We start from the raw sequence: 24,971 nt of genomic DNA, 5'->3' as shown, positions 1-24,971 counted from the left end.
AGTCCGTGAGTGAGTAGTCTAAATAGACATAGAATAAAAAATAATATTCTGTTTTCACTTGATGTTTTTGGTCAGCTGGTTGAGCTTTCTTGAGAGGCGCATCTCATTTTAAACACATCTCTGTCTCGAGAATTCCAAAAAACAATTAAAGAAAAAAGAAGGTTTGGTTTTTTAATTCTTTGGAGGAATTGGGTCAGGGTGGGAGGAAAGGCGAGGGAGACTTTAAAGAATTTAGGTGATTTTCAAATCTATAATACACGAGATATCATGACCTTTATCTAAACATCATACGGGTAACAATAAATAAGCATTGTGAGTAGGGTTAGTTCTCTCGTCTTCACTTGGAGCAAAGTTTTTTATAAAATTTCGAGTAGAGAGGGACCAAATCATTAAAAGCAAAACATAGTTTATATAACAGAAACCAACTTTTCGTGACATCTTGTCTACAAAACAGGAGGTATAAAAGTACCTCGAGAGACCCTTGAAAAGAAAACCTGGAATTTTCCCTACAAGAGTTTTGGGAACAAAAAACTATAGCACCATCCATATAACAGTTGTACGTGGACATTATCTACCTCTCTTCAGGTCTAACAGGAGCATTTGCTAGGTCCTGAATCTCCTTCTTACTCTTTATCAAATTCGATTTCCTTGTGTTAATATCCACTTTGTCCAAGTCTTCTGCAATACCCATGTACCCATACAGGACATGTTCCTCCCCCTTGTCTCCCTGCATTCCTGCATCCCAGCTGTTGCTGCTTTTGCCATTGTTCAGTGCAAGTTGCCCGAAATCGATTCTACCACGCTTATTCTCAGCATAGTACTTGTGAAGCCTCTCTGCATCTCCCATCCCAGTGAAAGTGCCCAAGAACTTTACAACCATAACACTTTGATCCGAAGGCCGTCCCAGGCAAACCTTGATTCTTCCCCTCACAAAACCTTTCCCTGCAACAAAGGAGAACCATTGAGATCAAGTACATTAACAGAACATATGGTTACCGGCGTTGTATTTAACAGATTTTGTGTCCTAAAGTTCCTGCATAAAATATATTATTGCAGTCGATTTGAATAATGGATACTACAAATATAAGCAAATATAACCACAAACTTTCTTCTTATGTTAACTGCAAATTTGATTTGATTTATTTGTTGACAGTTAAAACTTGACAAAATATACACTCGACTCATATAGCTTTATGCCCACTCTAATGTATCTTTCAACCATTTGTATTTTTACATCATTGATCCCACAAAGTCACTCACTTCTTAGTAAAGCCTCAATCTCGTCCGTGGTAATGACTTTCCACTTTCCTGGATTGTTGTCTGACATGGATATGTTGTGGATGATAATGACAGGAGGCCAGAGTATCAAATCCTCCTTCTGAGCCAAAGCTTCTGCGTTGGATAAGACCTGAGGAACCCATGTTATGGTATCATGAGGGGCAACAGTATTCCACCCCAACAAAACACATATTGCTTTGTGAAGACCCAAGTGTTGTGCTCTCAGGCCAACCTTGTGAGACATAAAGGCATGTCTTACCAAGCGTTGAGTATCCATGAACTCCTTTGACAAGCTGTAACAGCACAGAAATGTGAAAAACAGATGCCAACAGAGTGCTTTATCAAGAAAGAAAAATCGATTCAATTACCATCCAATGAAACTCGAAATTTGTGTTTTATAGATTCCCACCTTAATGAAAACACGGAGGAAAGAGAAAATATTTCACACAAAATCTTCAACGTGCTTGCAGATGAATTAACAGTCACACCTTGAAGCTTAGATAAACAATGATGTTAACTACCGATTCTCTTTAAAAGAATTAAATAAATGACAGCAATATAAATTGGCACTCCAAGAACCATTCTTTCCATATTTGGATCAACCAAATCCACCACAACCATCGCCAAGCTGTGCATAAATTTTCATGAAATGAGGTCTCTCATTAACTCCAGGTCTCATCCCATAATCAGACAAGAACATCAGACATTTGGAGACTTTATTTTCGGCTCATTACTGCCTGCTGCCTTCTTTAGTCTGTACTCCCACATTAAAATAGAGATGTACCACCACAGTGTCAATCTAAAAATCAAATCATTTTCCAGGTGGCATAATAATCGCCAATACAGAAACAATCATCACACTTCTTCTCATGTATGCAGTTCTCTCTCTTAAATGCAAAACAGAATCCTAGACCGAGAGCATTACCAGTAAGGGTCAGACAGATTAAAACTTGAACGATTATCCAAATTTTTTTTTTTTGATAAGTAATAATATTATATATATATATATATATCAATAGGAATAACCAAGTACACTGGACGTGAGGGCTTTGTGAAGACGTTCTTGTAGTGGGATGTTCGGGTAGAGGTTTAGGCCTCGTTTGTTTTCGCAAATGAGATGAGATGAATTGAGATTAAAGTTAAAAATTAAATAAAATATTGTTAGAATATATTTTTTTAATATTATTTTTGTTTTGGGATTTGAAAAAGTTGAATTGTTTATTTTATTTTGTATGGAAATTTGGAAAAATTGTAATGATGAGATGATATGAGTTGAGAAGTTTCCTGAAAACAAACGAGGCCTTAGTTTTTACAAAATCTAGGGGCTGGGGTCGGGGAGGTGTGTTACATTCCAATTCGGGCTTGTTGTATTTTGGGTAGGTTTTCATGGGCTTTTGGGTCATTAGGGGCTCTCTTATATGGGTTCCCTTTAGCCTTCCTTCGCCTTGAACTACCTCCCTTAGCATCGTAGTTGATTACTCATGAAAGATTCTTTAACTCCCTGCTTTTCTTAAATTTAGATTTGGTTTCAAGCCCATGGCTCTTGATTATTGCTTTATCAACATATCTACCGATCCACATAGTTTGACCTTTTTGCCACTGACATTCATTCTCTGCCTGCTCGGGCATACCATTGGATCTGAATGTTCAATTTATTACTTAACAATCTCCAATCATGCAATACACAGAGCTCAGAAACAGGCCATGATGATTTGAGCCGGTTAATTAGGCTCATCAAATCCTTTCAGTTCTTCATCCACATCTGGTGAGTGAACCCAACCCCAGTGATTCAGTGAAATATATTTTCGCATCCCCTGCACCCCAACCCACAAATGCAAACGAAAAAAAGGGATAAACTCATCCGTTCATTGGCTAAAAATAACTCTGGAATATTGATCATATAAACCAAAGTTTTCCAAATAGGACTTCAACAAAGTACCTTTCCCGATTAAATAATTAAAAAGCCAAAGAAAAGTAGATGAGCTTAATGAATGGGAAGTATATTTGGACATTTCGAAACAAAACATAGATATACATACAGTGAGAGTTGAAATGTGTGGATATAAATGCTATGACCACTTCTATATATACTCACAATGAGAAAGACTACCGCTAAACAGTCCGGTTCCCACCAATATCCAGTTTGCACCAGTGAATTTGTCATGACTGGTAAATGAAAAACTAGGAAACCCCAGTACATAGAAGTAAAATCAGACCAGCTCCCTATTTCTAATTAGTAGCTCTATTCCCAATTAATAGCCCTTTGCTAGATGGAACAGCAAGGATAGAAGATGGAAAGCACTTGAATGAGCTCTTTAAAGTCACTTCTATCAGTTCACCAGAAGATCACAGCACATGGAATTGGTACCACTATACCCTCCATCTCCAAACACTGTGCATAAATCTAAATGATAAACATAATCTTGGTCTTAAATAGCATGGACCCTAGTTAAATTTCCAAACAAACTTCAAACCAAAAAATCTAGAAGGCTAGTCCATAGTCACTCGACTGCATTGGCTAAAGTACCAGGAAATTCCTGAATCAAAATATGAAAACAGGCTTTCCGCGTTTAGAAAGAATATAAACAGAAAGGAAACAAACCTTCTGCCACATGCAATGCAGAACAAACTACCACCTTTCCCTTGCTCCTTGTATCGTCTTTGGACAGCTGGGTTCACATTCAACTTTTTAGAGAACTTTAGGAAGGCTTCATGTACCAGTTGCTTGAATTTCTCAGTGTCCTCGGCTGGCTCAGACTCTGAGGGACTCGCCCAATCTTCTGAAGGGTTACCATAGTCTTCGTGCAAATCCTCATAATAATCATCATTACTTTTCCAAACTTTGGGATGTTTGTGAAAACCACTTCTTCTATCAAGATAGTGCGAGTTATTTGAGCTGAAAGAACCATTTCTTGGATGATACCTTGTAAATTGACCGCCATGTTTATACAATCTAACTGAATGCCTTTGCGTATGTGCCAAAAAATCTTGAGATGATAACCATTCATCAGATGTAAAATCTTGATGACGTTCTAGCCTATCATAAATCCTCTTGGGCTTTCTGTATTCATTACGGTCAAATCCCACAACATTGGATGAATACAAACCACTTGTATCATCATCAATCCACTCTTCACCTCTATCATATAGATCCTGAAGCTCTCCCGCCGCATCCCATTTTGACATGAATCTTCTAGAGTCATGCCCGCCTAATTCTTCATCAGCACTGTACTTTCTTTTAAGCACCCTATCTAATGGTTCACATAAGCCAAACTCCTCCTCCATTCTCTGCGTTCTTACAGAATGTCTGTGCATATCTGAATCATATTTAGAAATAGGAGGACTCTGCAGCCTTTCCTTCAGAAACTTTGGACCTGCATCTTTTCCAAAAGCATAATCTGATCTCAAATGTATTAAATGATGGTCTTGTGATGCACTCAAATGTGCATTTTTGTAGTGTTCTGACACTCTCCTTCCAAAGTCAACATCATTACATCCAGAACCCAAATACTCCCCACCTTGCGTTGATGTATTTGATGTTCTATTCATATCAAGGTAGTCTAAACCTGCATGCTTTGGTAAAGTGGAATGGTCCAATATAATTCCTTTGTGAGGATTTCCGTAAGGATCATCGCTGTTATCATGAGCCCTATTTACGATAGGGTGCATGTTACTAGGTCTTGACATATCTCTATGATCGTAATTGATTTGTGCAAGGTCATATTCTAGTGGAACACGGGGTGGAATCGCTCTGTATAAGTCATCAGGAGGATGTTCACAGTCATCGTTTGCAGTTCCCCGTAGTTTTGGGTATGAATGATCTTCACACTTAACCCTGGTGGGACTATATGCACCTCTTTGGCAATATGTCAGATTCCTCTGTTTAGCTTCATGGTGTCCAGGGGACTCTATAAGTGGACTTCGCCCATACATGTTACAGCCAATAGGATCTATAAGATTTCTGCCACTCCTTGAAAATTCATCAGGAGGCAAGTGGATGCCATCCTGATAAGAATCCGAAAACTCATCCCTCAACATCCTTGAAGAGGAGATTGGCAAATCCTTCAGAGGAAAGTTTCTTGCAGAATCTTTGGAGTGGGATGCAGACCCAACGAGATATGGAACATCCCTTGATTGAAACATGGGTTTCTCTCCATCTTTGGATGATTCCATGATTGGTAACTTATCCACAGCTACAGGGTCCCGATACTGAAGCCTTTCGTGCTCAATCCGTGGTATATCTATACTTTGTGATGAGGATGATAGGTGCCCACCAGTTTCTCTATAATTTGATGTGGGACCTCGATCTTGAGGCAACCGATATGACCCCCGAGGTATGCCATCTTCCATTGCCATTGATTTCTGACCCAACATTCTACGTCCACCAGCTTCTGACAATCTGCTTTCATTAAAGTCCTTCTCTTTACCCATTCTAGAACTATAATGCTGATATCCATAAACATTTGTTGAAGTCAAGCTATCATCACCAACCTTATCATCAGTACGATCGGCCAACTCATATCTCCGCTGCAACTCTATAGGCAGCGCATAATCCCTACGCATGCCAATACCACCCTCATGGAACTGAGCCCTTCTTTTCACTTGCTCGAAAGGGGGTGACCTTGATCGCATCCTATCTCTTCTACCCCCACTACCACCACCCAAATGCCAAGCATAATCTCCCCTTTCAGCAGAACCACTCCTTCGACTAGCACCCACAACCCGTCTCGACCCATCTAACTCATGAGGACTCGAATTCTGCCGGGTGAGCTGAGACCGATCACAAAGAGTACCATTGCAAGGGTCAGTACCCATTCTCGACCGGTGTTGAGCACGGAACTTTGAACCCGGGGCAATTGTAGAATAATCTTCATGCCTTCTTGATTGCATCCTTAGTTCACTAATCGATACACTGTTAAATCCTTTAGAATTTAAAAATTCTACTTTTAGATTGAGTCATTTTACCAAATCTTAAGATCAAAAGATGAAGGACTTGGAAAGCCCAAATCCAAAGACACAGCCAAAATGTTTCAAGCACGGTAGGATGGTATCTGAGACCCTAGCCCTATAAATACGCACAAAGATTACAACTAGGGATCAAAGAAAGAAGGCCCAGAAAAGGGCTTTGATTTCCATTTAGCAGGAGTTAAGGATGAGAGAGATTTCAAACCTTTTGATGTTGGTAAGATTCCATGGTTTTTCAACCAATTTTCTTTTGTTGCTTCGGTTTCTCAAAATTCATGTATTAGAGAATCCAGAAACACTCTCATACATCTAAAGGTGTTCTACCAGACAATCTGACGACGAAATATGGGGTCCGAAGGCAGATATGAGAAAGAAGATAGGGCGGTTTACTTTATCCCCGGTGCTGGTTTCCTTGTTTCATCGGCTACTTTCTAGAGTAATGCGGGAATTCTGGGTTAGTGGGTGTAGCATACGATCCTATGCCGCAAATTTTCTTTTACATCTGAACCGTTCATCCACGAATAACGTGAAAATTCCCCAAAATTGAATTAGATATGTAAATTCACAAATTCTAAAACTATTTTTATTATAAAATAAATTTAATATATTAATTTATGAATTTACTTTTATAAGATCTCTTTATGTTTAAAATATCTCTCTTATCAAATATATATTTCATAAAAGATTTTATTCACATGTCATGGAGGACATATACTGCATTATATAGATCTATCAGGATTTAATTTATAAGAAAAATAATACATTTTAATTTTGCAAATCAAATAGTAGCGAATCAATAATATGAATAGTATGTTCTCTACACTGACTTGAGAATAAAATCACTCATATTCTATAAATATGCCAATAAAAAAAAATTATGATTATGATTTTTCATGAATTTGAGTGATTTTAGTTGGAGTGAAAATTTGGGATCGTAAATTTTACACAATGAGTACTTTCAAAGACAGTTGGAAAATTCGATGTTATTGGTGTCAATGAATTGTTAGAGCATATGTTTCTAATTAACACGTAAAAAAATATGATAAATCAATGATATCACAAGAAATAATAGAAATAAACTATGGAAACCATACTTGTATTGTATGGAGAACTCTATTAAATATTTAAGATTTTGTTGACAAAAACTATTTGTTCTTCCCTAAATTATCACCGACATATATTCCATCATTTCTTACATAATTTATTATTTTTTTTTATAAAAAAAGGGACTTGCTAGGTACAAGCGATTTGGTGCACTAAACTGCATATCAATACTCACATAGCTTTTTTTATTACAAAAAAAAAAAAAAAAACTTTTTTTGATAGAAGAATAAAATCTTTTGTCTTATGAAAATCATTTTCATCTTTAATTTATATTGTTTCATTAAACGAATATCTTATATTTAATATTGGTGCGCAAAATCATTTGCAAGAAGATTTTTTCTTTTGAAAAAGAGTAAGATCTATTATTGAAAAATTAACTTTTCATATAGGTCTCATATTTGAGTTCTGTTACATACAATCACTTTTGTATACTTTGTGCACTCTACTGATGTGATTGACTAAAACAGTTATTTTATATTAAAAAAATGACGGAGCCAATCATATTAATGGAGTGTACAAAAAAGTATACAAAAGTGACTGCATATATAATTTTTGATATTTAGTCAATTTTTCAAAAGGAGTGTGACGCTTGCACATTGATTTTGAAAAAGAATAAAATTAATTTTTTTTATATAAATTTTATATTTATTTATTTATTTTTTAAAAAAGAGTGCTTGACACACCGAAAGTATCACTCTTTTACTTAATCAACCATTAATCTCCTATACTTATTAAAAAGGGGAAAAAAAGCAAAAGAAAGGAAACACGAAAGAGAAAGGAAAAGGAATAAAAATAAAAGCTAATTACCACCACAACGAGAATGCAGCGCATGTTCAACAGCCCATCTTCTCATGCTCCCCTACCACGTACGTACGCACCAGTTTTTGCAGGGAATGTGTGCTCTGCCTCGCTTCTACCAATTCATGAGTATTTATATGACTATTTGGTATTGTAATTATCTTTTACCATTTACGCATTGAGGTTTATCAAAGACGTATTGAAACTCAGCACTCATACTTTTTCCATCCCAATGACTTGTGTATCCCAAGATTAGTCAAACTTTGTAAAAATAAATAGTAATCCTGGTCATATAATGGTGGGTGCTTTTGTAGTTTGTCTATATTGAATTTTGCTTTAGACAGAGTGTGATCTCTCTTACAGTTTATTTGTAGAGAGTGATAGAAATTAAGACCATATCAATCACAAATAAATTTATGTACTGGTGAAGCTCCAATTGTGAGTAGTAATCTAAAATTTTTTCTGTATGTATCAAGTCACAGTTGTAACTTCGTTTTATGAATGAATGAAGATTATTTCCTATAAGAAAAAAATATTGAATTCTGCTTTTGGAAAGGCGAATTGGTTAGAACCTTTTTGGTGATGAACTTTTCTTTTCTATGAAGCACTCATATTCCTAGTAGTGCGCCAAAGTTGTAGCCCACGACGGCTATATTGTGTATATATATACATATATGCATAAGCAAATCAAAGTGGTTTCAAAATAGAACTTTGTTGGAGCAGTAGTTGTGATCGATGCACCAAAACCTGGCCCCAGATGTGAGAGCCATAGATGCATATGGATCAGTAAGTACTATGCCCAGATCACCCAGCAAGGCAGGCTAGCCGTGTGATTTCATGTGACACAACTTCCTCTTGCTTCAAGCAATCTTGGTTCTTGTCACCACCACCCTCAGCCAATGTAGATTACGTGCATAATCAGTCACCCCAATGCTTGATAAAAACATCATGATCTCTCAATTCTGATTCGACATTTTAACTACTTCGGTTATAGAGAGAAAGAAGATAAGGACCAAATTCCCTAGCTAACAAAGTTTTACTAGGATGCAAGTACAGAGTCTTCGTTCCAACTAGAGGAGTTGATGCCTGTTGCGTACGCCTGTCTATATATAACGTACGTGTTCTTGCTTTCTTTGAAATGTTTTCTGAAGAAAGCAAGTGTGTGTGTGAGAGAGAGAGAGAGAGAGAGTATTTTAAAGCAAAAGCAAACAAGAGGGTCTTTGACAGCATTACAAAAGTACATAGAGGTTGATTTTGAGGGAGCATAGAAGCCTAAGTGACCGGCATTACCGAGATCGATGCAAAAAATGAAGAACCTTGGGAGCGTTGGCAACAGTGGGAGGCACTCCTCCACTGAGGAGAGTGAGGATGAGGAGATCACAAGGTTGGCCATATCTACGATTCAAGCCAGAGAAGAAGAAATTGAGAGGAAGAAGATGGAGGTGAAGGAGAAAGTAGAACTTCGGTTGGGTCGTGCTGAAGAAGAAACTAGGCGCTTGGCACAGATTTGGGAAGTAGGGTTCAGAAAATTATCAACAACTCTATCAACCATGACTATTTTCTTATTGCACCTTTTGATAACTCCAAAAAAATTATGATTGTTATGCGGACTTGTAAAATAAGTTTCCCCATTTATATTCTTTCTCCTCTTCTTGGATACTTCTTTGTTTGGGTTGGTGCTTATAGGAAAGAACTTGTATTTGCGGTTTCAAATGCAAAAAATCATTAGATGCATCGAACTTCAAACCATTACCCAAGTTCTGAATTTATGAAAAGAAAAAAAGATTTTGTTTCATTGAAGTAAAACTCTCACCCTTAATTCATTTGTTTTTGTTCATGGAATCGACTAGGAGCTAGAAGTACTCGCAGATCCAATGCGAAAGGAAGTTGCTACCGTACGTAAGAAGATTGACATGGCTAACCGAGATCTAAAGCCGCTGGGACAGAGCTGCCAGAAGAAGGTATCTGCTTCTAGTATCTCCATTGTTCTTCTTGGAATATTCATCTCTGATACTTAATTTGCATCCAGGCTTGAACTTCCTATGCATTATCATCACAATCTATAACTTATTTTGTTTAGTCTTTTTCTTCGAATTTCACAAGTTTTATATGTATAACTCAGTTATCACTGCGAATTTTCTCTCTGATTGGCTGGCCGCAGGAGAAGGAATACAAAGAAGTCCTAGAGGCTTTCAATGAAAAGAACAAAGAAAAAACTCAGCTAATAGCCACATTAATGGAGGTAACAGTCCCAGAATTTTCGGCCTGAACATCTCCCCTTCTTCCTACTCTCCTTCTTCCTTTCTAATATCTTCTTTGTGATATTATTTCCAGTTACTGACCGAGAGTGAGCGACTGAGAATGAAGAAACTCGAGGAGCTGAGCAAGCATATAGAATCCACACACTAAGATCTCCAATGTCATCCGTGGTTTGGCTTGTGAACTTGTACTTGATATAATTAATTAATAGTACATAGGTGTTTTTTTAATCATAGGCGTTTAAGAAGCCTGTAATCCTTCATCTACTTTAAAACGTTTTTCCCATTGAGATAAGATGTCCTACAACGAATATACACATTAATGTCATCCTCAAAATATTGTCCTATGCCAATCAAGGCAGTTGTCAAAAGAAAATTTCTCGTCATCCGCACAAGCAAAGTCTCAGTTTTTTTATAGTTTGAAGTATTTTTTCCTTTTTAGTACCAGACTAATAACAAGTTATTGAAGAGATTTACATGCATGGTCGATGGACTTCAGAGTGCCAATCCAAACTCGGAGAGGGGGAAATACATTCTTTATCTGAGAAGTTAGGGCTGAATATGGGCTGAGCACGTGTTCACTTGATTTTCTTGATAACAGTTTTATAGTCCTCACAATCACCTTAACTATAGATACCAATGCATCCTATAGATAAATCTGACATGAATAACACATCATGATATGGTAATATGCTACTGCGTAATTACGAATGATCCAAAGCAATAGAGGAATCACAAAACAAGTAACACGTCAAGCGGAGACGAGCAAGAATTATAGGATTTCATACTGAACAGGTATACATTGTACTAATTTACCCATGCGTCAAGTGGTTGGGCAGATGGTTAATTTGAGGTAGTTCCAAGAAAGAAGCAAACTTCCCTAACGGCTTAATGACATAAACAAAACCTGGAAAACCATCATGCAAGATTCCATTCTTTGAAAGAATTCCCCCATATGCTATTTTAGTTGGATAGGAGTTGTTTGTACTCTGACAGCAACTTGGGAATATCATCCATTCGCAACTGAAAATAACCAAGATGTGATCGATGTAAGAAAGGAGAAAATTGAATGAAAGAATGTGAAGAACACAAGGCATTAAAATCATAGAGGAAAACAACCAAAAGGAAAAAAGTGGGACTTGGTCTAAACAGTCTTGCGTGGCTCATACCTGAGAAGCATTTTTAATATGGTAAAACCGATAAGCATCTTTCCCAAGAAAACCAGACTCAATGGAATGCAGATCAGATCCATTATTAGCCCTGTCATCATTACAACAATTTAAGAGACCCATGAAATTGATTAAACCAATAGCTAAGGATATTCTACTGAGAGAGGTCAAAACCAGAAGTTAAGCCGGCTCCACTTATGGAAACAACTGCTGCAAAGCTGGTATGATCTAAGTGAACATAAACAAGTGTTGGTGCAAAAAGCTTCATTCTTACAATTGATGATGGGCAATCAATCGCTGGTAGTCGCGAAGCAGAGGCCCTAGCTCCTTAAGTGGTATGGACCTTGGTACAGCCTTCCTCCAGTGATCACGAAGAGCCTCAATTGCCTTTTTTCCATAACAAAGTCAGTTAAGAATACCTAAGAGATGGGCAATGAAGTAAACCAAATTTGCTTCCATGTGTTAAACCTGTAAATTACTAGAGACTCTTTCTCCAGTCAAGGTTGATGCTAGTTCAAGGAATTCTTTGTCTTCCAACTCATTTACAATTGGAAGCCCAGAACTAGAGAGTGAAACTGAAATTTCTAATCTTCTTTGTAATTCTGAGACAGCAGATTGCTCCCTTTGGCTTCCCTGTCCAAAATATTAAGGATCGATCACATGATTAAAATTCGAAACCAGCTAGGTGGTCTATTTAAAATGATCAAAATGCAGTCAAGGGAAAATTGACATTAGAATGATGAGTACAACCTATGATTCTGATTTGAACTTTGTTAACATAAGGGGACTTTTTTTTGTAAGTACAAAAGTCAGTTAACGTAAAGGGAATTAACCGTGAAACTTCTGAGAACGTCAATAAAGAAGCTCAAAACTGTGAATTGTTGAATTATTTTAACTTTTTTCACGACATGAAACTTCGCCAAGGCAGGACCTTTCAGACCCACCATTGGGTAGCAAATCCTGACCACACCTGCTAGAACTGTGTATCAGGTATTCCAGGGAAACTCCTAGTGAGTAATCGAACTTGGTCAACAAGCTCAATAGAACAAGCTATATCATCAAAATCAGAAGTTATACCTCAAGTGCAGACTGAATATTATTATTTGTTGCAACATCCTTATCTTCAGGAAGGCCTTTTAATGGAGATGCAGTCAACCGCTTTGCGATAGGGTCCTCTACAAAACAAGCAGAGCTGGCAACAGTTAAGGACAAGTTGAAATTTACTTCTCAATTCTGACTCATCATGGAATCTGCAGAAGAATCCAATCCAATTGTGCTGGACAGTAGTATATCACTTACATTGTATAAACTATAAAGTTTTTTTCTTCTTACTTATCAGAAGAAGAAAAAAACTATAAAGCTTTACAGAATAGATTACCAGCAGACTACAGTGCTTGCCCATATTTTGCAACTAACTCAAGAATTCTATAACATATCTTGCAACTAACTTGAGAAAATGCCTTCTAGATATACATCTAATGGAAATGCATGCACACCATAACATTTCATTTATAAATGATACTGCATTCAACATTCTGTAAATGCTCCAAACAAAAGGTGTGTTGGAGACAAACTGATGCATCATCATTGAGAAGATTTTGCCCTAAAAGTTCATTAAAGAATCAAATTCACAGCATGGATGGTTCGGAACACATCCCGGTGGAACTCTGAAAAGCAAAAGGGTTAACAAACAACAGCCAAATGACACAATGAGTAAACTAATTCAAAGCAAAATCGGTACCTTCTGGAACCAACCACCATAGCTCGCCAAATGTTGATTTGCCATCAAAGCCACCAAATAACAGATAACGTGAACCAATACATGTCATAGAGTGGTATGCCCGAGCAGGAGGGGGTTCATTTCCAGTAGGTAAGCGTTTCCACTGTGCGGACACTAATTGCCAAAAAGAAAATATAAATAGTACTTTGTAATGTGTCATTTGCATAGCTATAGAGCCCCAACTAGACAAAAGAAAAATGCCACCATTGATGCCCTTTAAGCTAAATCCTTAAAAATTATGTCCTCTTGCAACACATACCATTAAACTTAATGAAGTAAAAATTTAAAGGAAAATTTTTAAATCCTACATTTCAATTTTAAATATTGAAGCTTTGCTAAAAGGGCTCTAATATAAATAAATATATACATAATTTTAACCAGATGTTCATATGTATGTGTGAACACAGATGTAGGAGGGTGTAAACTCCACTCCTTCAACATGAGGTTAGCACCTTCCCTGATTTTTTTGGACCATATTTCCCCCTAACACCTAAATTAAAAAATATAAAAGATTTTGAAGAATCAAGTCATGGTCATGACATTTGCTGAAGATCTGACAGACTGGCATTTTCTATTTAATTTGTCTGGTGACAAAACTTTAAATCTTTGCTTCAAAATGTGATTATCAACTAAAATCTTCATTCAGGGTCAGAATATATATAGCATAATAATACAAATGGTTCACAATAATCAACATGAAACATTCAGAAAACATCTGCTATAAATCCAACAAGCAAAGTAGGAAAGCACTCACTCCTATCTAAAATAGTGCAGTCATTGTAATAGATGTCATAACGACTTAACCAACCACCAGTCCCATGCCCTCCAAACAACAACAGCTGCAAAGACAAGATTTTAGCAGTCAGGTTTGAGAATCTAGAAGAAAAATGTTTCAGCATTGACATAATAAATAGGACTGACAATGACAAAATCAAAATGAATGTGTGAAAAGAGATCACAAGGAAAACAGAAAGTGTTTATTACATAGTGTCCTCCAGAAGTAACAGTATGACCACATCGAGGAGAAGGAGCTTGGCCTGGAAGCTTCAACTGGGTCCATCCAGGTGTTTCATTCTCTTCCTTGCACAACAAAGACAAGACAAATCCAACTTAGTCTATCAAAGAATCTCTAATAGAGCTATAGAGATGTACAAAACCGAAACTTGCACATTGATTGAGAAATATGAACAAATAATAACAAGAAAATTGGTCAAGCAAAACAGATGACCCCACAGATTCACATGCAATTGTGCACTTCAAACAAGGTAAATGCTGGTGATAATTTCTTTACTGCACTTGTTAGAAGATGGAAATAGACAAATCTCATTATCAAATAAGCTTGGACTTCTAAAAAAAGTGAACCAAAAAAAAAAAAAAAATGCTTCTTAAAAACACTTATTAGAAGACAAACAAATTTACACAATGCATCCATTTATCTTTGAGGAGAATCATTAATTTTATGCATCATTAATTATTTCAGTGCAATGAGAATACAAACGTTCCTTTCTACATGTATTATTCAACAATATTGCCAATGCATATCGATACACAGACATAAATACTGAGTTCCAAGTAGCATTAGAATGTAGGAATCCATCGTGTAGATTGAGATCTACATCTACCATGTAAGTGGAGTCCAACAACAGAACTGTGTACGACATTGGTTTCAGGGACTCAAGATCAGTTGCCATATCATTATGTCGTGACAGATGCAGTCCATATTTATCATTACATTTACAATAATGGAATTTTATTTTATTTACAGTAACTTTTCATGATAGGCGATCCTCCTACTCTGGAGCCGAATTTGCATGGAAGCTTCTCGGACTAAAAAATTTCCTTTCAAATGTTACTTGAATTTGTGACAGATCCCAAACCAACTTAAGAGAAATTCAAGTAATAAATAACTTTATTTTATCTATGAAAGAAAACACGCAATTATCCCAGTATATCAAATACTAACTCCACTGCCAAAGTTTCATTTGGTATAGATACAACAGGTCAATAAAGAAGCTGCTTATAAAACATAAAGAAGCTACTTCCTCCTATTACACACATTTCCTGCAGAACTATCTATAGGTCATTCTCCATACAACCTGAATTCTAGAACCTTCTAAGGCAAGCCATCATTGCTAAAAAAAACTCAACTATAAAGATGATAAAGCCATTTAAGTCAATTTCCAACTTTCAAGGAACACCTAAATGCAACTAGAAATTGATTGTTTGAGATTCTTTGTATGGCTTCTAGCATATTTGAGTAACAAAAGATATTAGAACTTAAGCCAGACCAAATTTTACCATGTGTTTGCACAAGAAATGAACTTGTCTGCATGTTTTGCAAAGGAAACAACTATATAATCAAAACATACACTAGAACTTGGAACTTGCGAATATCTATTAAGAATATAGGCATATATAAATGAATAATATCAAGAACAAGATATTTGCTAAGCAAAATGCAAACCAGAACTACAACACATTAACATAGTCGGGATGTGTTGAGACAAGGATATATTTACATCCATTCACTTGATGAAAATTAGAAATTTTTTTTTTTTTTTGATAAATAACTTGATGAAAATTAGATAATATACCCGAATTACGAAATACGAAAACCAAAAAAGGCAAAGGAAAAAAAGACAAGGAATAGGAAAATAAAAATTGGAGCAACTATTAACCTTCTTCAATAAGACCCTTCAAGGCCCACAAATCACCCATAATTGGCCCACCACCTCCTATTGAAGTGAAAAAAAGAAGCAATCATGTCAAATAAAAAAAAAAGGATTTAATTAACTCCACCATTAATTAAATCATAAGTGATTCACAACGTAGACACACTTGACTTAGTATCACATATATAAACAATAACCGACATCACAAAGTTGGTGAAAATGAGATCAATGTACATCTCTCAGTACCCTCACACCAAAAAAAAAAAAAAACCAAAGGTAACGACAAAAAGAGCCATGAACTACTTAAAAATTAACATTGGCAAATTTTAAACACGTCCCACAAAAGAAAATGAAATATATTTAATGCAATTCAGGCCCATTGCAAATCAATTTTTTCGTTATTGAAGTATCTATGAAACCTAATTCTGCTGCAACAAGAGTTTGCTACATCACCTCTGCCACCATAGACAAGCAACCTTTTCTCCACCATAGTAGCTGTATGGCCACATCTAGGCGGTGGCAATGTTCCAGACACCGACAATTCCATCCACTCAAGAGACACTGTTTCACAAAGCAACCCAGGTTAAAATCTTATGTCACACCAATCAAATTAAACATTCCCTCACAATATATATAACAGAGCAAAACTGAAAAGCCATGGTAAAGAAGTTACTTGTGTCCAAGACATACACGTCTGATAACCACCTTTTACCATCCCAGCCACCATACCTGCACCCAATTAGTATCTTGTTTAATATAATAATAGAGGACAAAATCCTTTATTTTTGTCACTTTTAAGTCCAATACCTAAGACCTAAACTAACCATTTGTTGAAGAATGCCACATAGAGAACTTTTAGAGACTCACATAACAATCCTTCGGTTTCCAATAGCTGAAGCTGCAGCAAAATCCCGTGGCGATGGTAAGTCACCAAAACTGGTGAGCTCAGACCATTGCCATATGTCTGGAACAAACATAAGTTCCGTAAGCCCCCAATAAGTCGAGAGAAACCAAAAAAGTACTAATTGTAGGATCTCAACATCCATCACCACCATGCTTACTCAAAGAACTTATGTACGTTCTTACCCGTATCTAGGACCCAAAAGTCACCCAACCTGAAAATCCAACCTCATCATCAGGTCTATGCGACTTTAGAGTAACAAGACAAAATTTGTGAGCAGAAAACATATAATTGTTGCATGTGTACAGACCTTTTGCTGCTAGAACGCCCACCGAAGATGAACATGTGACAGTCAATCGCAACAGCAATGTGAAATGCTCGTGGGGTTGGACCTACCTGGTCCTCAGACCCACTTCCAGTGCACTCAGGCTGAAACCAAAGTTTGTTCTCTGAGTCAACCAAAAAACCACATAATTGAGAATTTGAGAATCTGGAACCATCTCCAACACCAACCCCCCCCCCCCCCCCCCCCCCCCCCCCCCCCCCCCCCCCCCAAAAAAAAAAAGGGTGTGCACTGGGACAAACAATAAGGCAAAAAATGTATCCTAATTATTCTCCGACCCTCTCTCTGAAACAAACGCACACACTCGCCAAATACACGGATGCAATCTTAATCATTTCGTGGCTAGGGCAAATGACCAATCTGAATCTCTCTCTTAAAACCGTTTCCACCAACCACCTGCCCAGATAAAAGCATGAAAAAATCAAAAGCCAAAATTAAGGTACAATTGTCTCTTCTCTGTCCTTGTCTCTGTATCTCTCTCTCTCTCTCTCTCTCTCTCTCTCCCTGAAACTCATATGCAAGCACCAAATACAAAGGAAGATACTCTTAACATGGGTGGCTTTGGTGAATAATACCAATTTTAGGAGGAGCATCGAAAAGAGAGTTTTCACAACTGTACATATTGAAATCCCAGTGTTCCTTCTCCTCTCTCTCTCTCTCTCTCTCTCTCTGGTCTTTTCCATTTGATTATGGGTCTGTAACTACATCCTGAGGTCCTCAACTACACAATAAACTTTATCATTCCCACTTTCTTGAGAAGAATTATGCCTTTTACAGCATTTCCTTTTCATATTTGTACCAAGAATAAGCTTACTGTGGAAACACGTCAGGCTTTTCATTTTCATTTTTTTCCCTGGTTAAAAGGTTTTCACTCAAAGAAGAATGTGCTTACTTCCTTATCTGACTGGCATCAAATGATATAAATGAATTTGAGTTCCCTATAAAAGTCTCATACTACTAGAGTAACATGCCTGAGCTGCACTAAAATACACCCAATGACGACTGCTTAAGTGGAAATGTTCATAATCAGTAACGTATAAAGGAAATAGTTATCCTTATACCTAATGCAGGGAAAGATTTAACTTCTTTGCTAATTTAGAATACCATAGCAGCATAAAAAGACATAAGCAAACATTTTTTTCCTAACCAAGTACTCAGGCAACTATACACACTAGAATTGCACACCAATTCAGATGACCACCCCCAAAGTTTCAGTAAGGCTTGTGTGTTTATGTGTAACATACAATTCGATAAAGTTGCATTTGGATGTGAGGACTCAAAATCAAGGAATTTGAAAGACGATTGCTAGTCTAAACTGCTTGATACGAATTTTAATGAAGTATGACAATTTGGGCTTTGAAGATTTTACTCCGACAAAATGACGTGCTATGAATTTGAGTTGACATCTTACATCCAGTCAATCCATATCCCCTGATTAATAAGGCTAAAATCCCCACGAATTTCATCAATAAAAAAAGAAAACAGCTCTTCATACTTTATTCACGCCATTTAAACTAAAAACTGAAAGTAAATTCCTTATCTTCAATTACTTCTATCCAAATAACCAAAAACTGAAGAAAGCCTTGAGATTGAATTGACAAAACAGTAAAACCAGAAATACCCAAAAGATTCAGAGACAGAATTTAAACAAATTAATAAGGAAACAGATTAGAAACGAAGTTATTATCAGAAATCGAGCTGAGAAAATAAAAAGGAAGCCCCCCATAGACATTAAGAAAGAAGGAGTACCAACGTCATAAACCATGATATCACTGAGAAACCTCTTGTCGAAGAGGCCCCCAAACACGACCACCTTCGATTTGCCGACGCTGACCGCTGTGTGACCACTGAGAAGCCCAATAACAACAACAGATGAAGAAAGAACCTTGAAAGATATGTACGCAAATAGAGAAACAGGACGAGAGAGAGTTAATGCCTGCGAGGTTGCGGAAGAGTGCCCCCGAAATCAGACGAAGCAGCTCTAACCCAGTAATGCATTTTGTGGCTTTTGCCGACTCACAGATCCTCTATGGTCGAAGAAAGGAAGAAACTCTTTTTGTATATATATTTTCATGGAACGTACGAGTGTGAGAGGAGCCCCTCAGTTTTTTTTCGTTGTTTTGACTTTTTGTTAAGAGAAATGCTTTGTGAATTTTTTTTATTTTTTTAAAAATATTTATAATGATTTAAAAAATACATGAAAAAATGGAAAAGAAAAATAAAAAAATAAAATATGCTTTTCGGGACAATCCTTCGGGATATTTTTTCGAGATGTGACGTGATGTTCTTTTGTTAATTGTCTTTGGCCGTTGGTCAATCTCTTTGTTCCAATGTAATATTTTTTTTCTTATTTCTGTCACACTTAATTTAAAATTAATCACATTAAAATATAATTACCATAAACTAACAAGCAAATTTACTATTCAATCATGGAAAATCTTTTGAAGCCACAATAATATACATGATAACAAGTTAAAAGAACCCTTGAGAAGCTTTTTAGATACTAACTAATTTGAAATGCTAGCTGCCACGTCAATTAAAAGAATACTTAAGCGTCACAACACGTCTCCATAATTAATATATAATTTATCATTTTATTTAAATAAACATATTTAAGTATTAAAATAGAAGAATAAAAATAAAAAATCACGAAAGTGTGTGGTGTAAGATTTTTATATAAAATTTTTTCATCAAATTAATATTGTATTAATAAATGAGATCTAAATATATATATATATATATATATCGTTTCTATTTATATTATTAACCTGTGTGCATAAACCTCTGTGATCATCTCTACATTATTTCGGAAATAATGTTACAGAAGAGAACTTAATTATTTTTAATTATTTTGCCAAGTCGATCAATACACCGATATACAGTACTACGAGGCATGCAAAAGTTGTGTACAATTTCGAGCTAGTGCCTGTTCTTCTTCCTACAAAGTTGCACCACCTCTTGAACCACTTCGTCAATCTCTTCCTCTCCCTTACTGATTAGTTTCTCCTTCAATTCCTTTGCCTTCTGCCTTACACTCTCTCCGGCTTTCTCCACAACCACCTCTCTGATCACCTTTGCCACTTCCTCTCTTTTAAGCTTCCCATTCATATCTCTCTCGACTTCTACACCCACACCCACTTCCTCCACCAGCCTTGCATTGAGTGGCTGATCAAGGTGCATGGGCATGGCTATGATTGGGACCCCAAGTTTCATGCTCTCCAGCACAGAACTCCATCCACAGTGACTCGAAAACCCACCAATGCTAGAATGCTCTAAAATCTTCGTTTGCGGTGCCCATCCCTCCACAACCATTCCTCCATCTCCAACCCTATCGAGGAAACCTTTTGGAAGTGCCATTTCAAGACTGACTTTGGCACCTCCAGGAAATCTCACTACCCATATGAATGGTAGCATGCTCTGTTCCAGCCCATATGCTATCTCTTCTATTTCCTCCTTTGACAGAAAATACTCACTTCCAAATGAAACAAACACAGTCGATGATCGTTCTTTGTTATTAAGCCATTCCATGATTCCCGGTTTCTCATCATATTCGTGAACAGGGTCTTGATCAACAAGGGGACCTACCGGCACAATCTTCTTCCCCGTCAACTCTGAGAGATAGTCAAGGTATTTTGCCTCAATCTCCCTAAAAGTTTTGATCAAAACGATCTCAGAAGATTGTTCACAGCATTCTACTGCTCGTTCAATGTCTTTGATACCATTTGCAGATGATTCAAGCACGTTCTGGAACTTACTAATGGCATAATTATCCCGGAGATAGATTTCTGGGAAAGGAAATTCGACACCAGGATTCTTCGTAAGGTGTATGACAAAAGATGTCATGGCAGCATTAGTAGGTAAGAACTCAACCGTTGGAATGTTTCGAGACAGAGCAATAGATGGTGCCCATTGCTGAAGAAAATCATAGATAAGCAAATCAGGGCGCAAGTTCTTTACGATGGTGGAGAAGTTTGGGCTGGCCATGTCAAAGGCCTTCTTGAGGGTAGGCATGAGATGGGGTGGGAGGCCATTGGTTGTGTGGTAGTGTGGAGGAAGCTCGGGCAAGGAAGGAAGATGGAGTTCCACAAGCTGTATTGAAAGTGAATACTTTTCAGGAAGCTTTTCTTTGATGGGGCGGAGGTTTACAGGCGTAGAACAAAAATAGATGTGAAAGTTTCTCTTGGTAAGCTTCTTGGCTAGCTCTAGGAAAGGTGATATGTGGCCGTGAGCTAACCAAGGAAACATCAGGACGCTGATACGAGAATGTCTACCTTCCATTTTTTAATTTCCTATGTCTTGGGGGGGATATTGGTTTCTTGTTTGTACATGGAAAGCTAGGGAGGGACAGATTTTATATGCATGGTACGTGAATGGAGAAGATGGAGATCGGTGCGAGAAGAGGCCCGAAGCGTAGAAAAAAGTTTGGATACGTGGCCAAAGAGAAGGGACCAGAAAGGGAAAGGCAACGACGTGGAACGGTCAACGGAAGGCACGCGAAAGTACTAACGATTACGCAAGTAAACGCCAGCATACAGTTCGGATAAATGCTACATACAGATATGCATGATTGATGATATATAATATGATGGTGATATTGGTAGCTAGTAAAATTAGTACGTGAATATCTCCTATATCTTAAAAAGGCTACCCACATGTGAACAGTAACATAAACAGTAATAAATAGGAATTTTTTTTTACACCTTCTATTCCGCATAACTTATCCTCATATAATAGTGTTTTTTATTACACTTTTTATTCGGTATAACCTATTCTCATATGAACAGTAATAAATAATATTTTTTTAACATTTTTTATTCCACATATGCCCCTATATAATTGATTAAGTATTATAAACAGTAATAAATAGTGTTTTTTTTACACTTTTTATTCCGTCTATCCTCATAAAAACAGTAATAAATAGTATTTTTTTTACACTTTTTATTCGCATATATCCCTATGTAACTAATTATTATTATAATTGTACCCTTTTAAGTCTTCAGTTTTACAAAAAAAGTACATAAATAGCTTATAATAATTACAAAAATTGCCATTAAAAATCATTTGTTGTGTAGTATATTCTAAAGGTTTTGAACTCTTTTAGTGTATTGACAAAAATGACCCTGACTTTTTTAGTTGGGTTGGCCTGCGTGCAGTATGACATAGTCACATAAGCTCATACGTATATATACACTAGGCAGGCACAATTATTTTTGAAAAATGTTAGTCTTCCTGTTGGCTCCTTCTGGAAATTTTTTTTTATATTTATTTTTATTTGGTAATTAAATAAATATTTTTTTAATGATGTTATCTATTTTTTAAAAAAAAAAATTAAAAAGGTTAAAAAAATACATGTGAAAAAAAGCAAAAAAAAAAAAAAAAACACACACACATGAAATACACTAGCGGGAACTCTCAACAAAGCAGCGGTAGATGTAGAGCCACTCTTCTGTTTTTTTTTTTTTTTTAAATTACAGCCAATGAATAGTATGTCTTGTTAGGAATAATGCAAACCATATTATCATGTATATATTTATGGAGAAGAGTCCATATTAAATTAGAAAAAGCTAGCTAGCTAGTATATAATTATATATATCATGTGGTGATGATCAAATCATGCAGCTAGCTAGTTAGCATGCACGTAATTGGTGAGTGAAACCAAATTATTCATTTCGTATTACATTATTACTTGATTTCTATCTTATTTACGTTTTTATCATTTCTACCCTGTAGATCGCCATTTGCAGCATCGATCGGTTTATTAATCTGACATATACTACACGACTCACTAATTTTATTTTCATTCGACTCTTTTATTGAACAAACAAATTTGAATTCGTCGACTTTTAGTTACTACATACCGTACGACATTATACGCATGTTGACATGCATATATTGGACAATTATATTTGATTGTAACTTCAACATGCATTATTATTATTATTATTATTATTATTGCTTATAAACTTGATAATATTTATGTAAAAAATTGTGTTTATAAACTTGGTGATTTTAAATATGCAACTCTCATGAGCTTGTCAATTGAATGGTGATTTTGTATGTTGACTCATTTATATAAATAATGGTGTTTTTAATTAGGTGTTGTTCACAATATGCTTTTAAAGAGCTTTTATTTAATTAATGAATTGTTACTATTGTATGTTTTTACAAAGAGAGAAAGAAAGGAAAAGTAGGGGAAAAGGTTGGGTTTGGGGTTTTAAATCCCAACCCTTCACCTCGAATCTTCAGATTTAATCTAATGTTAGAAGTTTAAATATTTATTAGTTTATTTAAACTAACATAAAATAGATAATTAAAATATAAATATTATATCATACACTTAAAATCAACTTTAATTTATAAAATATTAATTTATTATTATTAAATAAATGATGAAGTTTTACTGAACATTTTTAAGAGAATAAAACTATGTAATTAATTTGAATTTTTAATATAATTTAAATTTCATAATAAACGATGAACATAAATAAATAGTAATTTCACTATTATGCATTAGACTATTTGAATATTTGAAGTCACACTTTATTTTTTTCTTCAATTAGGCAGATGTGGCAAACGTGTTTTAGCCAGTACCGCTAGTGGGTGTGTATATATATATATATATATAAAAGTTGCCGATCGATAATCTGAATATGTATGAAGTTGGTCGTTATATCCAACCAACTTCATAATAATTTTGTTATTTTTTAATCACCAACTGATCTTCACTTTCAATGAAGAAATTAAGGATATACATACGATCGACCGCTCCATTTAAGACGTAATTACAAATTAACTTCGATCCATCCAAATTATATATATGGTTTCAAATTGCTGGCATACTAAATCCTTACTTCAGATAAGATGAGATGAAATGTTAACGTTTTGTTGAAAGTTAAATAAAATATTATTAAAATATTATTTTTATTTTAAAATTTGAAAAAATTTAAATTATTTATTATATTTTGTGTGAAAGTTTAAAAAAATTATAATGATTATATGTGATGAAATGAGATGAAATAATTTAATTTTACCAAACCAAACCAAACCTAAATTAATTATTAATGGCGCCTACAAGGGCATCGGGATGTATTGTCAACGTACCTCAACACAATTAATGATGGTTCCAACGTAGGATCCATGCATGCATATTCTATGATACTTATATAACTTCATCACCCATATATGCACCCAATCATGCGCGCCCAAATTATATAAGGTCCATCTAATTCAGATAATTAAGAAATAATATCAAATCATGCATGCTGCAGCTTAATTAATTTGTTTGTAATATTAACTATATATTTATATAAGAAATATTTTAGTCACAAAGAGATTTCATAAAAATAAACCTACAAATTAATGCGGTACATAAGATTGTAAAAACTATTTTTATTATAAGAAAAATACTACTCTTACCACTTATTCTTACGTTATGATAATTTTTTATTTATTTTTACTTAGTGATTAAGGAAATATTTTTTAATAATATTATATTTTTTAAAAAATTATTTAAAAATGTTAAAAAATACATGTAAGAAAAAGAAAAAAAAATGATAATATAACTAACGTAGCTCCCAATGAGAGTTGAGAGCGGTGACTATAAATCCAACCTTATTATAAAGTAGATGTAACACATTATATTAAGTGAACATGTGATCAATTTATTAGTTTAATTTTATATATAAAAAAAAAATTGTGGCTAT

General features: G+C 35.6%; 4 protein-coding genes across 6 annotated transcripts; 1 reads left to right on the top strand and 3 right to left on the bottom strand.

The window, feature by feature from the left end:
* Positions 1 to 389: 389 nt before the first annotated feature.
* LOC121238618 lies at positions 390 to 6,671 on the bottom strand. Its single transcript, XM_041135573.1, has 3 exons — positions 3,881 to 6,671; positions 1,261 to 1,571; positions 390 to 942 (listed from the first exon to the last, which is right to left on the bottom strand). Exons 1-3 carry the CDS (start codon positions 6,166 to 6,168, stop codon positions 572 to 574), a joined length of 2,970 nt encoding a protein of 989 aa, XP_040991507.1. The 5' UTR covers positions 6,169 to 6,671; the 3' UTR covers positions 390 to 571.
* A 2,238-nt stretch (positions 6,672 to 8,909) lies between these two features.
* On the top strand, positions 8,910 to 10,750 carry LOC121238617. Its single transcript, XM_041135572.1, has 4 exons — positions 8,910 to 9,659; positions 9,996 to 10,106; positions 10,307 to 10,387; positions 10,480 to 10,750. The coding sequence occupies exons 1-4, from the start codon at positions 9,444 to 9,446 to the stop codon at positions 10,552 to 10,554; spliced, it is 483 nt and encodes a 160-aa protein (XP_040991506.1). The 5' UTR covers positions 8,910 to 9,443; the 3' UTR covers positions 10,555 to 10,750.
* Positions 10,751 to 11,167: 417 nt separating this feature from the next.
* On the bottom strand, positions 11,168 to 19,340 carry LOC121238616 (protein GLUTELIN PRECURSOR ACCUMULATION 3). 3 transcript variants are annotated; one of them, XM_041135569.1, is made up of 16 exons: positions 19,205 to 19,340; positions 19,018 to 19,115; positions 17,236 to 17,374; positions 17,111 to 17,139; positions 16,892 to 16,988; positions 16,698 to 16,753; positions 16,478 to 16,585; positions 16,031 to 16,087; positions 14,337 to 14,428; positions 14,107 to 14,191; positions 13,314 to 13,466; positions 12,650 to 12,747; positions 12,041 to 12,205; positions 11,847 to 11,959; positions 11,573 to 11,663; positions 11,168 to 11,426 (listed from the first exon to the last, which is right to left on the bottom strand). In XM_041135569.1, exons 1-16 carry the CDS (start codon positions 19,264 to 19,266, stop codon positions 11,367 to 11,369), a joined length of 1,503 nt encoding a protein of 500 aa, XP_040991503.1. In that variant the 5' UTR covers positions 19,267 to 19,340; the 3' UTR covers positions 11,168 to 11,366. The 3 variants fall into 3 exon arrangements, with proteins under 3 accessions (XP_040991503.1, XP_040991504.1, XP_040991505.1); XM_041135570.1 differs by having other exon boundaries at positions 17,236 to 17,354; positions 19,022 to 19,115; XM_041135571.1 differs by lacking the exon at positions 19,205 to 19,340 and having other exon boundaries at positions 19,022 to 19,112.
* Positions 19,341 to 19,984: 644 nt separating this feature from the next.
* On the bottom strand, positions 19,985 to 21,601 carry LOC121238615 (UDP-glucosyltransferase 29-like). Its single transcript, XM_041135568.1, has one exon. The coding sequence runs from the start codon at positions 21,544 to 21,546 to the stop codon at positions 20,188 to 20,190; it is 1,359 nt and encodes a 452-aa protein (XP_040991502.1). The 5' UTR covers positions 21,547 to 21,601; the 3' UTR covers positions 19,985 to 20,187.
* Between the last annotated feature and the right edge of the window lie 3,370 nt (positions 21,602 to 24,971).

The sequence above is a fragment of the Juglans microcarpa x Juglans regia genome, chromosome 7D, assembly GCF_004785595.1.
Source record: "Juglans microcarpa x Juglans regia isolate MS1-56 chromosome 7D, Jm3101_v1.0, whole genome shotgun sequence".
Taxonomy (NCBI): domain Eukaryota; kingdom Viridiplantae; phylum Streptophyta; class Magnoliopsida; order Fagales; family Juglandaceae; genus Juglans; species Juglans microcarpa x Juglans regia.
The sequence above is the reverse complement of the archived record's forward strand: the minus strand, read 5'-3'. Positions and strand labels throughout refer to the sequence as shown.